The sequence below is a fragment of the Nelusetta ayraudi genome, unplaced genomic scaffold (genome assembly GCF_046127955.1).
Source record: "Nelusetta ayraudi isolate G7.1 ecotype Tasmania unplaced genomic scaffold, CSIRO-AGI_Nayr_v1 ptg000002l, whole genome shotgun sequence".
Classification (NCBI taxonomy): domain Eukaryota; kingdom Metazoa; phylum Chordata; class Actinopteri; order Tetraodontiformes; family Monacanthidae; genus Nelusetta; species Nelusetta ayraudi.
Window position 1 is genome coordinate 5589799 of NW_027466052.1, and position 15954 is coordinate 5605752.

Below are 15954 nucleotides of genomic sequence, written 5' to 3' on the forward strand. Positions count from 1 at the left end.
TTGTTGTTATCGCTGGCCGCCTACGCTGGTCGCAACAACAAGCAAGATTCTTAGGAGGAGAAAAAAGAAAAAGAGAAAGAGAAAAATAAAAAGTTACTGACGGTAAAAGTTGAAAAAAAGAAAGACACATTGGAAGGAAAGCATTGGTTTGGACACTGATGTGGACTTTCAGTAGCTTAGCGCTGTTTTTATCGTTTTGTCACAACCACCAGCTTGTCGTCACGCTTCTGCAGCCTGTCCAGAACCTAAAGATCAGGCCGGCTCAACAGTTTGATCACAGCAGTATGGGAGACGCAGTGTTCAGTGAGTGTATCAACAGATGTGTGTTGTATATGACCTCTGTTGATGATGGTTTCCCACTGGTAGAACCTGCTCTTGTACGGCACGGCGTTGAAGTGGCGGCACTGGGTGTCTCTGAAGGACGGCAGGCCGGGAGGACAGGCTGCCGGGCTGCAGATCCGGTACCTCCGCCGCTCCCCCAGGCAGTACTTCCCCCTGTGCTTCGGACTGCAGAGACAGTTGGAGGATTTCGCTTCAGTCACTGCTTTCACATCCTCCGCCTGGTCATGTTTTTCTTTTTTCTTTTTTTTCTTTTTTATCTCTGAGGTCCATCTGAGCTGACTGCTTGTCTGCTTTTTTTTCCCCAGTGGTGGGGGAAAAAAAAAAGCTTTTGGATAGCTTGTACATTTGTGATGCACTGCATTGCGCTCAGAAACAGTGCAGTTTATTTTAGCGTTCAGTCGCCAGCATTTTGGCACATGCTGCACGTGCACAATTTAAACAAGATGACATACTGTAGATGATGAGCAACACATCTAGAGCGCAAGAGGAGAAGAGCTATTTTTTATGTTGTCAGATTAACTAGCAAACTAGCAACCAGCAAAATTTGATTTGAAGTCTTTTGACTAAAATGTCATTTAGTTTAAGTCATCATTTAATCATCTAAATTGTTTCAGTTGTAGTCTAGTTGACAAAATATCATAATAATTTTATTTTCTTTCATATCAAATGTGAAGTGTGTCCAAATGTCCTGTTGCCTCTTCCTGGTCTGTCCCAGGTAATCTGTGTACATTACTAGCTAACTTCCTGACCACGTTGCTCTGACTGGATTTCTTCCCAACTCCTCCCGCCACTTTCCAAATCGTCACTTCGTCACAAACGAAGCGAGCTCTGATTGGATCTCCTCTCTGGCAGACATTTTCGTCTTGTTTTTATTCGTTGACGAAAATATCGACACACCCCGTCATCGTCTCAGTCCTTGCGAATGAATTTTTATTTAGTCATCGTCTCCTTTCAGGCCCGGAAAAAAAAAAGCCGTTGACGGTAACCGTGACGATAACAAAATGAACACTGGCATCAGTATTTCAGACTTACACCGGGTTGTCACAGTCTCTGTGTGCGTTCTGGACTCCACCGCCACAGGTCCTGGAGCAGGCTGACCACTCGCTCCACTCTGCCCAGCCACCATCAACACTCCCCGGCTGGTGCCCGAACACCACGCACTCTCCATTAAAACACCACTGGCAAAGATAACATTCAGTAAAAGTCAGTCTGACAGTAATCCCGCTTTTTTCCAACCCTGCGTGTGTCACTAACGGTGAGTTGATTGTTCGCATCATGGCCTTTTGTTCTGCCTGCACACTGCTTTTAATAGCCAGCACCTCGTATACACCAGATATACTATGCTGCTTTAAGTTTTAAACCAGTACCTTCCAGACGACTGAAACGTTGTATTATTCAGAATAGATGCATTTTTTATTTTTTCTTGTCTTGCTCAGAGTAGCTCCAGGCTAACGTAGAAAATGTCAGGTCCTTTAATTATATCCAATGTCAAGCCCGCTTGTATTTAATGTAATTGCATTTATTGCAAAATGATTTTCAAAGGAAAAAAAGTCTCTGCAGTCTTTTTTGTCAACGTAAGCTGGTCGGACGTAAAACCAAAGTCAATCATAATAATAATTAAAGAAAGAAAACTTCTCTTTTCTTTTTGCCGACCCCTGACACTCTTATCTGACTTGCATGATAAGCAGCATCAAGACGCCAGACAAATGCATCTTTTGTTCCTTTAGGAACCAGAATTTCTCCTTCTTTAAATCCTAATCAAGACAACTGACGTCTCTCGTCTCTCCTGCTAATCAAGCTCACCTTGTCCTCGCCGCAACTCGTTCCGTCCACGGCGCCGTCCAGCTTTGAGTGGCAGGTCGTCCCCACCGTGCACCACAGGGTGCTGCACACACTCTGCAGGGGTGGAAATTCACATTTTGTTATCACACGGCCAACTGCTTCCACGCTTTTTATTTCCAAGAGGCCGATGTTCACAGAGTTGCTCGCTGAACACTCTTGATTTCCCATTAAGGTCAAGAGCTGCACTCAACGGCAGCTGAATAATCACACTTTTTCAGCAGCCACAATTTTCACCACTTAACAAAAACATATGAATACTGCAAACATTAAAGGCATAAAGATTGAGCATATAAGGACAATGTAAGAAAAAAGAAAACCAAGTGGTTCTCTCAGTGCCAAAAACCTGGAACTTGTCTGGCTTGGATACCAGATAACCGCCTAAGGTTGCCAAAAGACTCAAACGGACAGGCAGTCAATACAGAGGAGCAATAATTCATACTGTTGTTCGCTGGTTCAAAATTTTGTTTGGCTAAATTTCTAGTTGGATAAAAAAGAAAATCATCAAAGATGCCCTGATTTTGCCCAATTTGGTCTCCTTCCGAGTAAAAATTGCACACAGTTGTGGGCGTGGCTAGACTTCAGTCGCCAAGTGTCATTGGCTGAGGAGGCAGTGGATGGGCGGTCGCTGGAGTCACATGCTGCCAGTTTCAAATCCGACTTATGACAGCATTTAAGAGTTCCATCATTGCTATATTAACATGTAAGGCAATCGTCATGTATCTTTACTGGTCTATATTTTCTTCAATAAAATCAATCGTCATCATATCTTACTTGCTTTCTCACGCCTTTGTTTTTATCTTACGGCGGGAACATCATGATTGACAGCTAAGTGCCTCGAAAATCTAGGCTTCACCCCACCGCATGTTAACATTCCATATACACACCGAACACTGCCACCCGGATCAGCATCTAGCCAAGACTGCAGACCTATTAATTTCCAAGAAAGCCATCGTCACATGGCCACATGCATGTCAAAGAATACATTAAAGGATGCAAGAGCCTCGGAAATCGGAGACCCCGTGGTGTATTTCTAATGAGGCGCCTCATTCTTGCACGTTCCCACTGTTTTAACCTCGCTGTAAAGCAGCCGCCATTTGCCCAAGACGACAGTGTTGACTCTGTGTGTGTGTGTGTGTGTGTGTGTGTGTGTGTGTGTGTGTGAGAGAGAGAGAGAGAGAGAGAGGGAGAGAGAGAGAGAGAGAGAGAGAGAGAGAGAGAGAGAGTGTTTAAGGTGCTTTTTTTCACAAAAACAACTGCCACTGCATCTGCAAAAGAAATGCTGAAGCACTGCATCCTTTACTTTCAACTCATATTCTTCAATTAACAATGTCTATTTATTAAAGCTGCAAAACAAACTCTCTGGATTGACGCAGACCACAAAGGCTGAAAAAGATGGAGTTAAATTGTTATTTTTCTTTTATTGTTATTGCAATAAATGCCAGAAATTACATTCCCTCCATTAAAGCCCAGCCCTACTGCACACTTTCCTGTTAAGGGAGCTCCATTATGGCCATTTCCAGATTTAATAAATTCATTTTGGTGGTCTACTTCCAACAATAAACAAGGTCTGTTTGGTTGGATCTGTACAAGCCTCACAAAACAAGCCTTTCTCTCACTCTGCCTGAAGAGGCTGTTCTGGCTCTCGTCCCCCCTCCCCCTGGACAGCCACTCACCGCTAGCGCTAGCTAACTAACTAAACTGTTCACACAAAACGGTGGCTGAGGGAAATCTTCAAATCCGGTCAGATTGGATTCCTCTTGGATTTCAGCAGTTGTGCACATGTCAACAATCCGGGGTTGTCGTTCTATAAAACCTGCACATGTTGTAGCAACTTGTGTTTATAGGGGACGACATATAAACTTGTAAATTGTACGTGTGTGGTCCAATTTTCTCCCACCGTGTTCACTACCAGCCGCCTCCACCCCCCTCCCCACCCGGCCACAGCATCATACATTAATTAATGAGCTTTCTGCTCATTCATCTTCCACCACCGCCCAAACCCGTAGCTGTGAGCACCGAGCGATATGCACGATGCACGTCCCACTTCCAGCAACAGAGGCCCGAGACGACGTGCACTTTGCTCATTAGCGTCTTTAATCCAGCTCGGTTTGGTTGCGAGTCTACAAAATTTGATCAATGCAGTGAGTCTGACAGAGCTGCTTCACAGAGGCGTTGTAAATATTTTTAGCCTGTGTTGGAAGAAATGAAAAAAAAAAAGTAGCACCGTGTTTTTCATGCGGTCTACTTAGTCAAATCTGAGATAGCGGCTGCGGTTGAGAACTTTTTTCCATCCTCTTTTTTTTTTTTCTTTCGCAACAACTTTTCACGCAGACAGCGCGAGTGCAGACAAGTGCGAGACTTTCACGATGGATGGACATTATTATCATTTAGATGACTATGTCTCCTCATCCACGGATAGAAGGCGGCCACAGACACGTCACACACTTGCATTTCATCTCAACAACAACAGGGCAGGAAAATGTTTGGGGGACAAGATGAAGATTTTTCTACATATGCGTGTACATGTGCCGTTTTGTGGTGCTGGCGTTTCAAACAGACACATTTCTTTGTATATTACTAGCACAGATCGTGTTTTTCAGTCCTCCGGCCTGTTACGAGTCTAATTGCACCCAAATCAACGCGTGTGTGTGTGTGTGTGTGTGTGTGTGTGTGTGTAGGTTTTTATTTATTTATAGATTTATCTATTTTTATCTATTTATTTCACTTATACTTTTCTACTTTCCCTTCTTTTTTGTGTGTGGATGTTGTGTGTGTTGCACCAATGCCCATACCGGTATTGGGTATCGGTACCAATACCGTGCTTGAGTACTCTCCTCCTTCTCGTAAAATATGAGTCGATAACACAGATACCAGTTTATGTCAGCGGGCAGTTCCTGTTAATTGCCTAAAAGGTGGTGAGTGAGGAGTTATGTCGGTGTGGAAATATTTTCCAGCAGACCCCCCCCCGCAACCCTGAGTGCACGAGAAAGCGGCTATAGAAAATGGATTGTTGGATGGATGGTTTTTTTTTTAAAAAAACACTTCTACTTTACTTCATGTTTTTTTTTTTTGTTGCCCTGCCTTGCTTCTGCCGTCAAGGTTACATACAGCACATACCAAGTGTTCCATTTCTTCAGCTGGGAAGGTACCGTGGGTTTTATAATGTGCAAGAAATTAGCGCTTGCCGAGGGAGCGTTTATATATTAGGCACTCCACTCTGGTTTACATAAGCACAAGCTACTGAAGAACGGCTAAGTGCAGTTTGTGGGATGGAAACGCATCGTTCTGAGAGCAGAGGGTGAGCAGTAATAGTGAAGACGGTGCTATGAGGACTGGAGGCAGGAGAGAAGGAGAACGCAGATCAGGAATGTTCCTTTCGTTGGATAGAATGTTGCATTCGTTGAAATGCTGATGTGTTCTTCATTTCAGAGCCTTACGTCCATGTCGTCGCACAGCAAGGAGCCCGATCCGTACTGGAGCCGACACTGGTGGGCTGCACTGTACAGAACGCCAGGAAGCAGCGAGTTCAGAGGCAGCTTCTCCTTCAGCGGGGCGTCGTCGAGGCACCAGCCCCAGCCGCGGCTGTGTGGAGGTGGAGGAAGCAAAAGAAAAAAACATCTGCTCAGTAAAATTCCAGCGCAAATCCACATCTGCAGTCCAATCATTATCACAACCGCAAAGAAGTGAATTTAAATCTACAGCCCAAGAGCAATTTACATGCGAAAAAAAAGGAAGCTTGTTTGAATAAATGAGTTAGAATAATGTGGCCGTGGTCACTCTTGGAAAAGAGATTTGTAATCTCAATGAGTTTCTGCCGGTTAAATAAATAAAAAGAGTGGTGCTTAATATACACAAAACCTTTTTTTTTTTTTTTTTTTACAACTTAACTCCTGGGCACTTTTACATAAAAACAATGAACGACTACACACACAACAAGTAACATCAGGGCCGAACCATGTGTTGCAATAAGTGCTATTCTGAAGAAAACTAAAGGATAATAGGTATAGTGAATAATGCATAGTGAGATGCACTTTCTGTTTCCTGTGTACATGGTGGCATATACTGTCCACGTATTCAGATACGCTTCTTGTATGGTTTGTAGTTCTTTGTTTTGTCGTTTGATTTTAATCGTCTCCATGATGAACTCGTCGCCAAGTCCAGATGTTGGTGTTTAACAACATCTGACAACCAGATCTAGAACTGCATGCTGCAGCAGTGGAAATTTAGACCTAGTTGTAGCGTTCACATTACACCACAGGAAGAAACAGCACCAAAGGCTTTCTTACACCTTTACACATTACACACATTACACACGACTTTCCTTGGGTGACCATTAATGCGGGGAAACAAACTCATGTGGTCACCAATCGGAAGCCTTGATCTGTTGCTTCCCGGTAAAACTGCCAGTAAAAGATACGAGTTGATACGAGTCTAGTAGATGCTGTCTGACACATCATTGCTATAGCATCATCAAACTAATTCGCAGCCAGGCTACGGCTCGCGAGCAGAGAGGCGAGAACTTGATTGAGCGGATGGTTAGACAAGCGAAGTTTGACAGCTGGGTGAGTACGCTGACCTGGAATGCAGCAACGGATCAGGCTAAATTATCAGTTGAAGTCGTTATTAATAGCTTGCGGTATAGACTGACAACCCAGAAACTGGGAGGTCGTGCTTCGTTCCCCAGTCGGCTTAAATCAATGACAATAAAAATGGGACCCACTGCCTCCCTGCTTGGATGGACCCGCTTGATGACATCACCAAATAATTCCGGACTGTGCCGCCTCCCTCAGAGAACAAATCAATGACGTCCACCTTTTTAATCCATCTTGGCTTTTTATTACCACAGCCTATTACTCGAAACGCTGTCAGTCAAAAATGTGGAAACGGTGAAAAATTAACAAATAAAAAATTTTTTGTAGCTACATAAGGACTTGGGATAACTCGAAGGCTTGTCGGGAATTTGATTATTTAAACAGCAGCAGCAGCAGGAGGACGATAGGGACTAATACGAGCGGCAGCCCTTTAACCTGACACATGATGAAAAATTCCCTGTGTGCACACAGCTGGGGCTGTGATGGGATATTGATGACAAGGCTGCAGTCGCTGAATAAATACGCTCTCTCCCTGATGTGTGTCACATTTGCGGGCTTGTGTTGCAAAGCCGACATTAAACATCCTGCTGTCTTCCAACGACGGATCCCCCACCATTAATTAAGTGGTGGAGGGAGTGTGCTTTGAATCTGAAATCCTAATAATACTAGCTAATAAGACAATGGACAATAAAGCTGTCATTAGTTGGGGAAATGCATGGGGAGGTGGGCTTAGGCTCATTTGAAGCAGTAATTTTCCCTTTGGAATCAATGCTTCTGTTTTACTTGGGGGCAGAACATCTGTTAAGCCGCAACTGTGGAGAGCTGATGCATTATGGATACACTGCCTACTTTTGTGGATACCGTAAGTGTAAATCTGACATAATAGGCTGAGTGTGCTCAGATTGAGAAGCATCTCGATGGAAGAGAGATAGAGAGAGAGCGAGAATACTGCAACAACTTGATCTCATCCCTTTTACCTCAATCACATCATTTTTTCCCCCCACCAGACATCACATCAGAGTGGTGTGTGTGTGTGTGCGTGTGTGTGTGTTTGTGTGTGCGTAGCTGCAATTATGAACAGTGAAAACTTTTGTTTGCCCTCTGAAATAACAGAAATTGACTCCGTGTTTTGTTGACATTATTGTTCATAGGTAGATAATATAAAGCTTAAGAATGAATTTGCAAATCTCCACTTGGACTGACAATATCATCAAGCCATTGACAATGAGGGGAGAAACAAATGTGGGGGAAAAAAACAACAAACAGTAGAATACCAGACTTATAATAAGGCTTCATTAATAAACTCACACACGACTGACCATTGACTGACTGCATTCCAATTAGCATGCAGAACTAATGAGATTCACAAGATGTTTTCATTCATTACGTCTGCACTGCAGTGACTAAAGGTGAAAGGAAAAAAAAGAACCTCCTGTGGAATTCATTGTGTCAGTTCTCCTTTTTTCGTCTCATAAAGATTTTGTCGTCACGGAGCAGCAATAAAAGAGTTTGGATTCTGATGAGGATGATACGTGGCTCTTCCACTGTGTAAAGTGCACCACGCTGTTCACCACCTGGCTATTAACTCTGTCTGTCTGCCAGAAGGCAAATGGGCTTCACACCAGCGCCTTATAAAAAAAACAAAAAAAAAAAACAACCAAGGATCCCACAAGTATGAAGCTGCTTCCTGTTTTGGGAACCAAATATGGAAATTAAATGAATTAAAGACACTCAGGTGAATGTGTGATGGGAGTGTGGAGAAATAAAACAGCTCTCCACTTTTGGGCCGCGACCCACCACTTGATAAACCCTGATATTTGTCATATAAACTTCAATCAAATTAAAGAAGTCGATTTGGTAGTTTTGACTTCTCAATGAAGGGGCTGTGCTCGGGCAAAGAAAAAAAAAATTAATTTATGGCAGAACCACAAGCTACCATGCAAACCCCAAACCATCCACAGTTGTATGTTGCAGCAACAGGGCTTAGAAATGGCTGAGATTTTATCAGGGTTTGCCTCAAACACAGCTTAAATTAGAGGGCAAAAAGAGAGTCCAATCTGAGGAAGGTTGAATTCCACAGGCATTAACCTTTGGGCAAAAAAGAAAAGAAAAATCAATCTAGACAATGATTTGAAGGTACAAGGGGATCACTGGTGGTTTAAAGCAACACAATTGCTTACTTGCAACGACCTCACTCAAGCTACCGAGCGGCAGCAATTAAAATGTTCTCCATGAGTGACTCATGCCTGGGAGGTGGCTTAGAGGGCAAATCAGGAGCGGCTTGAACCTCGGTGGCGGACGCAAGAATTTCCTGGAAACGCTGATGTATATTAAGGAGCCATCTTTAATGCACAGCTCCAATAAAAGCTGCCACCCATTACGGCGCGGCAAGTTGTCCCTGTTCATTAACCCTCTGCAAAGCAATAAGCCGTAATGAACTCTCTGGGATTTGAAATTAGAATGAAACAATATTTGCTTGAGCGACGACTGCATGCAAAGCACGAAGCTCTGTGCAACATTACGAGACCTGCGCACCGCGAAACACCGCGCACTGACCTACGGCTTCGGAGGCCTGGCCAATGAGCGAAGCCGCACACAATGGAAGCCTTGTCCTGCGAGAGATAAAATGGGGGCGAGATAAAATGGGGGCGGGGAGGAAATGGAGGAAGGGCTTTGCACTAAGACCCTTTCACAAGAGCAAATTGATCAATACAAGCAAAGGTGAAGGTGGTGGGTGAGAGAAATGCTATTTTCTCCATTTTTTCCCCTCACTCTATTCATGGCGGTGAAATTGAGATAGTTGGCTCTTCTGTGGTGTTAGGAGTCAGACGTGTTCAGTTGTAAACACACAAGTACAAGAGTGTGCCGGCGAAGGGACCCATTTGTAACCAAGGATAGAACTCAGTTGTTCAGAAAATAGCAATTCTGTTATTCTGGACATCTAAAGACTTCACGACAAAACCCAGAAACTGACAGCTCAAGGGAAAAAAATATATATTTTTCCTTGAGCTCATGGCCATGTCCTACACTGAATACTTCATTAGCCCACAGCTGTCTCTTTATGCTCCAATAGAAGGATTCTAACCACTAAAAGGCAATATAAAGGCCAGCTTATATCGGAAGTTTTCCATCTGCTCACCAACTGCCAACTGTGTATCATATCTGAATCGATGACGTGAAATTCTTTCATTTATGTACAATATGCAGCAGTGTTTGCAACGCTCCTATCTCATCATTTTTTCAATCAATGTCTGCAAAATATAACCAGAAATCCCAAAAGAATGACTTTAAATTGAGTTATTATGTAGGGTCTATTTTCAACCCCCCATCAGTGGGAAAATCAAACCCTTCAAAATCCTCTAAACGGCACAAACACGTGGTTTGTGTTCAAAACGAAGCAAGTCGCTTTAGAATCCAAAACGGACAAAAGACAAAAAAAAAATGTGCCGTTCTCTTTACTCCCCGCTGTCGTCTTCAGTTACTCTCCACAGAGACGCAAACAAACACGAAAACCAGAAGCCTTTGTGTGGCCAAACTCCCACCACGCGTAAATGTCCTGCAACCTTTTGTCTCCCCCCTACGGCCCAGTCAAGAAGCCACGGCGCTGTCAAGTAGCCGCACACCCACCCAATGAATTCCAGATGCCTGAAGAAAGTGGGGCAACGGCAGAGCGCTGCTGCTCTCCCTCCCTCAGCCCCCGAGACATTTAACACATGGAGCCACAATCAGCCGGCGAGTCTGAGTGTGAGAAACCCAGGCAGGCAGCTGAATGTGGAGCAACAAAGACAGTTGGATGCTCTGTGATAACATATGGATAACATATGGATCCCTTTAGACTTTGAGGAACACGAATGGCATGAGACCGGGTTGGTGTGTTTTTATCCCGCTTGCTGGCGGCAGCATGGAGGCTTCAAAAACGCATCCTGGGAGGCTAAATCTTTTACTGCGTGGCCGTATGTATAGGTTGCATCTATAGAGATAAAAACAGGAGAAGCAGCTCCCCAGTAGAAGGTCAGTGACAGAAATATTTACATAAGAACATTGCTCTGTCTTACTTTGTTTCTGAAGGAGGGGAAAAAAAAAAATAAGGCTGCGCTTGTCATGATAACTTCATTTTTCTTTATCTAGATGACTTCCTGCTAACAGAGGCACCGGCACAGGTTTAAAAACCAGCTGGAAAGATAAAATGTGGATCCATATATTTGATGATATAATTGGTATTTATCATAGGTGCCAAACTCTGGCCCGCGAAAGCCAAGACAAAATCACTACTAGAGCTGCTGACCTGCCGCTATTATACAGCCCATGTAGTGCTAATACTACAAATCCCAGAATGCTCTGCTGGCATTTTGCCACGTCATTCAGAACAAGATGTTCATTGAAGGAAGTTGTTATTATTACTTCATTGTTTTTTTTGTTTTTTTTATATGTATTATCATCTCATGTCAAATAAAAAAGAGCCACGATTGATGCTCTGTAGGGGGAGAGGCATCAGCAGTGCCCTTTGTGACAGCTACAAAAGGGCACATCACAACCTGTGAGTGTGTTTGGGTATCACTTTTGATGACAAAATCATTAAATCATTTTCTTGCCTTATATTGAATCTGTTTCGTGTGTTTCAACAGCTGCTTTGGCACACTGTCTCGACGAATTTAAAGTGCTGTTACAGCTTGCACAAAGATTACAGGGACTAGACTTAATAACATCCCTGACCTGCACAAGGTAAGGGGTCCCTGCAGAGGCTCATAGAATCTTGGTAGACGTGATCCACCCCTTATTTAAGGGATTTTCACGATTTCCTTCGGGTCGTGAATGTGCTCTGCCAAAATGAAAAACTGACTGGTGGAAAAACTCTTCTGTGCGATCTGGTGTTGTAGTACTGGAGATTGGACTTGGTCTCAAATATAACTTTTAAGGGTCTCGGTCTCGTCTTGGACTCTGAGGCATTTTTACTCGGCCTTGTCTCGGTCTCGGACTGGACAGACTCGGGATTTTTGATCAAGACCGGTCGAGACTCATCCAACACTACAATGACACGATAATAACGGAAAAAAGCTGCTGCCGTTTTATGCTGTGTATGTGACACCCAGAGTGACACAGCCCATTACTCCTAGTTAATTTATTTTTTTATTTTGTGAAGAAAAGTTTTTTTTTTTTTTTTTTTTTTTTAATGGTTCAAAATAGTTGACAAAGCAGAACATTTATTAAAAGATACCTTGCTGAAAAGCAATGCTGCTGTTCGATTTAGAAGCGTTGAATTTAAAAAAGATTCTGGTCACTGTTTTCTGTTTTGTTGTTATTTTTCTTCGATATACTTGTATAAAGTCTTGGTCTCGAATCCCAAATGTCTTGGTCTGGTCTAGATCTTGATACTCTCTAGTCTTGATAATGTCTAGGTCTCAGTTGGTGCAGTTTTGACACAAGTGCAATCATTCCCTTTGATGTTAATGTACAACTTTTGTACAACTAGTGCAGGTATTTACTTCTGTATTTTATTAATTTCTAAAAAAAAAAAAAAAATTTTGGGGGGGGGGTTCCAACAACCAATGTCTGTATGGATATCTGCCCTGTATGAGTAATTCAAACTATTACTATTGACAACAACAGCAACAACAACAATAGCAATAATAATAATAATAATAAAAACATCATCATCATCATTATTATTATTATTATTATTATTATTATTATTATTATTATTGTTATTATTATTATTATTATTATTATTATTATTATTATTAATAAACATTTTGCATGTTGCTGTGACAGTGTGAACTGGTGCGGCACTTACTCCAGGAAGCGGGTGATGTACTGCCGACTGCAGCGTGACCACCGGGGCAGCGAGGTGCCGTACAGGAGCTGTGGAGACATGACGAAAGGTCGTTTCCCAATGGGTTCACAGTCATTACCGTTGCCATCATGCTGAATCCCAAAGCTGTGAGCATAGAGAGCAAATCCCACAGAGACGGTGGGGAGGGGTGGGGATAGGGAGGGGCGCACAGGTTAAAACTGAGCGTGGAACAGCAGAGTCATGTGCACTTTTCAAGGTGAAGCTGGACAACAACAACAACAACAACAACAACAACAACAACGACAAAGGCGAGGCAACACAGTGTTTCTCTATGTGCGGCGGAGGTGCAGCGACGGCAACGCAATCTGTCGAGCAGAGCGAACAACTGCTCTTCAACGCGTGCAATTACCCAACACGTCTCCTTGCCATGTGTTTGGTTTTCTACAGGATGGCTCAGTGCCTTCGGGGGGATTTACCTTCCAGCCTGTCAGACAATTAAATTCAAACTAATTAAAACAAGTCAGCTAGAAAAACTCATATCTTTGCCCTCAGTTTAGTGGATAATGATTGTCACTAAATTAATAGAGGATGCTTTCAAAAAATCAAGTCCATGTAATGTATGAGGTTGTTTTTTTTTTTTTTTTTTAAATGATTAAAATGAGTTTTGCTAATTGTCCTCACAGCCCCAAGGACAGACTCTTGAGCATCTCTGATCATCCGACCTCTAAGTTTTAAAGTTTTAAAATTAAAAAACTAAACTAAATGACGCAGGAACAGTGTCTACAACACGTTACCTAATATCTTTGTTTTTTAGGACCTTCTTAGATGATTGTTCACTTTGTTTGTTTTTTTATCTTTCAATTCTGAATTCAAGCACTCCATCGGAACAGCTGCAAAACAGGTACAAATCGCACTAAGGTATAATCATAACTTAACATGTGAGAACGACGCGCCTTGACTGCCTTGCCATCGTGACAGCAGTCACACTCAGACGGGGGCATTTTATTGACAGACGCGCACAGCAGAGTTTCCCTTTTTGAAATCAGAGGAATGACAATTACACTAAAGTTCAGGTTGCTGGGATTGTTCATTCCACACAACAATAGAGCGAAAATTGCGGTCTGGTAACCCGGTTGCAATTTGCGCCCTATTGTGACTGACTCAGGTGGCGCATGTCTGGCCGTTTCTGGGTCCAGCATATCATTAGGTCACGTGTCCTCAGCGGACACGTGGCAGAGGCGGCGTGGATCGTGGGCACAACATCGTCTGCAAGAAGCGCCGTACGTCATCGCTGCGCTCCATTCCCTGAAGGATCTGAACCGTTGTGCTTTTCCGTCGAGCTAGCGGTTAAGTTGCGTAACGGTTGTCGAGAGCTGGCTGCAGGCTTCGTAGCCCAACAATCCTCACCGCCGCTCTCAACATTTCTTAGTAATAGCGACGACATAAGCCATGACAAAAGAATAGCTGGCCTTACAGAAGTTGGAACATGGTCGAGCTGTAATGACTCGGCGCTGCAATTATCTCTGCTGTTTTTCCGCCCGATGGTTTATATTGGTGCTGCAGCTATTATATATATATTTTTTGAGGAGGCGACTGTGCTCACTCGTCATCTGAGATGTAATTGTTTTCATTGTGGTGTTCAGTAAAAGCATTTACAACCCTGAGTTAAATGAGGTTAAAAAAAAAAGTAAACTTGATGAAACTTGAAAATCCTTTATTTATAGCCTGCGAGTTCAGACATTAAAAGTGAGGATTACATGTCAAAGACTCTCAAGGATGAGGCACCACTGGGTACGCTCTTTTTGCAGGGTAACTACGTATGACTATACAGTGCATAATCTCAGCACTGCAGCGCCAGAGACTGAAGGGACATTCAATTATTGGGAGTTGATTTTCATCCTTGACCCTGACGGCCATATTTATATGGAAATGTCCTTCGCCTCCATTCTCCTATTTGCTTCCCTCACAAATAAATCATCACAAACTCTGAAACACTCTCGGTGCTGGAAGCTCATCAGAGTCGTAGCGAATGGCCACGTGCTGCGCTCGCAGCTGACTGGAATATTGATCACAGAGTTCTGACTGGCTCCAATTGAAAAGGGACTAAGCAGCGCCCGGTCAGGGCTCAGCACGTGCCCTCTCGTCAGACGCAAATCACGACAGCGCGCCGGGGGTGGGGGGTTTATTGAGAAGATCATTTTTGTGGGCCGTCCTTGGGGTAAGAAGAACGCTTCATGGTGTAGTTGATTGGTTCCCAATCTTTGGTACGTGAGCTTTTTGTTGGTTCAAGTACAACATTTCTTCCAATCATCGCGCCTCTATTTTCGCAAACACAAAGAGCTCGCAGGAGATTTTTTTCACCCTTTTTTTCTAAATAGACAGCTGGTGAATTAGTTTGCCTTGATAATTAGAATTTTAAAAAAAAAGTCTGTAAGGCAACGCGGTTTGAAAAGAGAGGGCTGCTTTTTGTGATAATCTATCACTTTCATCATTAAAAGAAAAGCGTACATAGGGTCTGGCTGGACCAGGCATGGGCAAACTATGGCTCAGGGGCCATATGCAGCCCGTTAATCTTTTTAATCCGGGCCGCCGAACTTAAAGAAATTGTATTATTAGGAATTAGGTAACAAAATAGCTGTATTTCATCATTTTATTCAGTGTTTTAAGAGTCATTTCAATAAAGAGCTGAATACTGTGGGACTTCAAAGACACATATTTTGTTGTAACTTTGCTTTTGTTCATTTTAGACAAACATGTGTTTTCTACATATCCCATGATATATATTTTTTCATCCTATGAAGTGGGTGGCCAAAACACTCCATCCACCTGCTCCTGGTCCAGTCAGTCCAGAGTGTGTTTGCGTCTGTGCGTTTGTGCGAGTGTGCAAGTGTGTGTGTGTGTGTGTGTGTGTGTGTGTGTGTGTGTGTGTGTGTGTGTTCGCAGCATAGCCGTACTTGTGTCCCAGCTCATGAGCCACGGTGAAGGCCAGCGGGAGTCCCGTGTCCTCGCTGATGCTGCAGCTGCGGTGCGGCTGACACATGCCGGCGACGTGCGACAGGCCCAGGGTCTCGCAGGGCATGTTGATGGAGGCGCAGATGTCCTTCCTGCGGAGAGGTAACGGCGGCGAGATGGTCAGATCCTGCTCGGATGGCGTGCTAATGCGCCGCGATGCACGGCAGATAAAAGAAATTGGTTTCTAAAAACAAGCCCGGTGTGACACTCCTGTGTCTGCTGTGAACGCTCTTTTAATCACACGTCCCGCCGCATTACCAGTGTGTGTTTGTTGAAAACGCAGGGTTACCTGCGTCACCACGGGAAGGATTATGTTGGAAAATGTTTTTTTATTTATTTATTTTTTTTACATTTTAAGGATCTAAACTTCATCTA

The 15954-nt window shown here is 43.4% G+C and overlaps 1 protein-coding gene across 3 annotated transcripts in view; it reads right to left on the minus strand.

The window, feature by feature from the left end:
• The window catches only part of adamts7 (a disintegrin-like and metallopeptidase (reprolysin type) with thrombospondin type 1 motif, 7), a 65841-nt gene that overhangs the window by 27517 nt on the left and 22370 nt on the right, over positions 1 to 15954 (minus strand). For all 3 annotated transcript variants that reach the window (XM_076019333.1, XM_076019344.1, XM_076019325.1), the window contains exons 7-12: positions 15522 to 15671; positions 12568 to 12711; positions 5622 to 5766; positions 2146 to 2238; positions 1375 to 1520; positions 338 to 507 (exon numbers count right to left, since the gene is read on the minus strand). In XM_076019333.1, coding sequence (XP_075875448.1) covers positions 338 to 507; positions 1375 to 1520; positions 2146 to 2238; positions 5622 to 5766; positions 12568 to 12711; positions 15522 to 15671 — 848 coding nt within the window. The remainder of the gene's footprint in view (positions 1 to 337; positions 508 to 1374; positions 1521 to 2145; positions 2239 to 5621; positions 5767 to 12567; positions 12712 to 15521; positions 15672 to 15954) is intronic.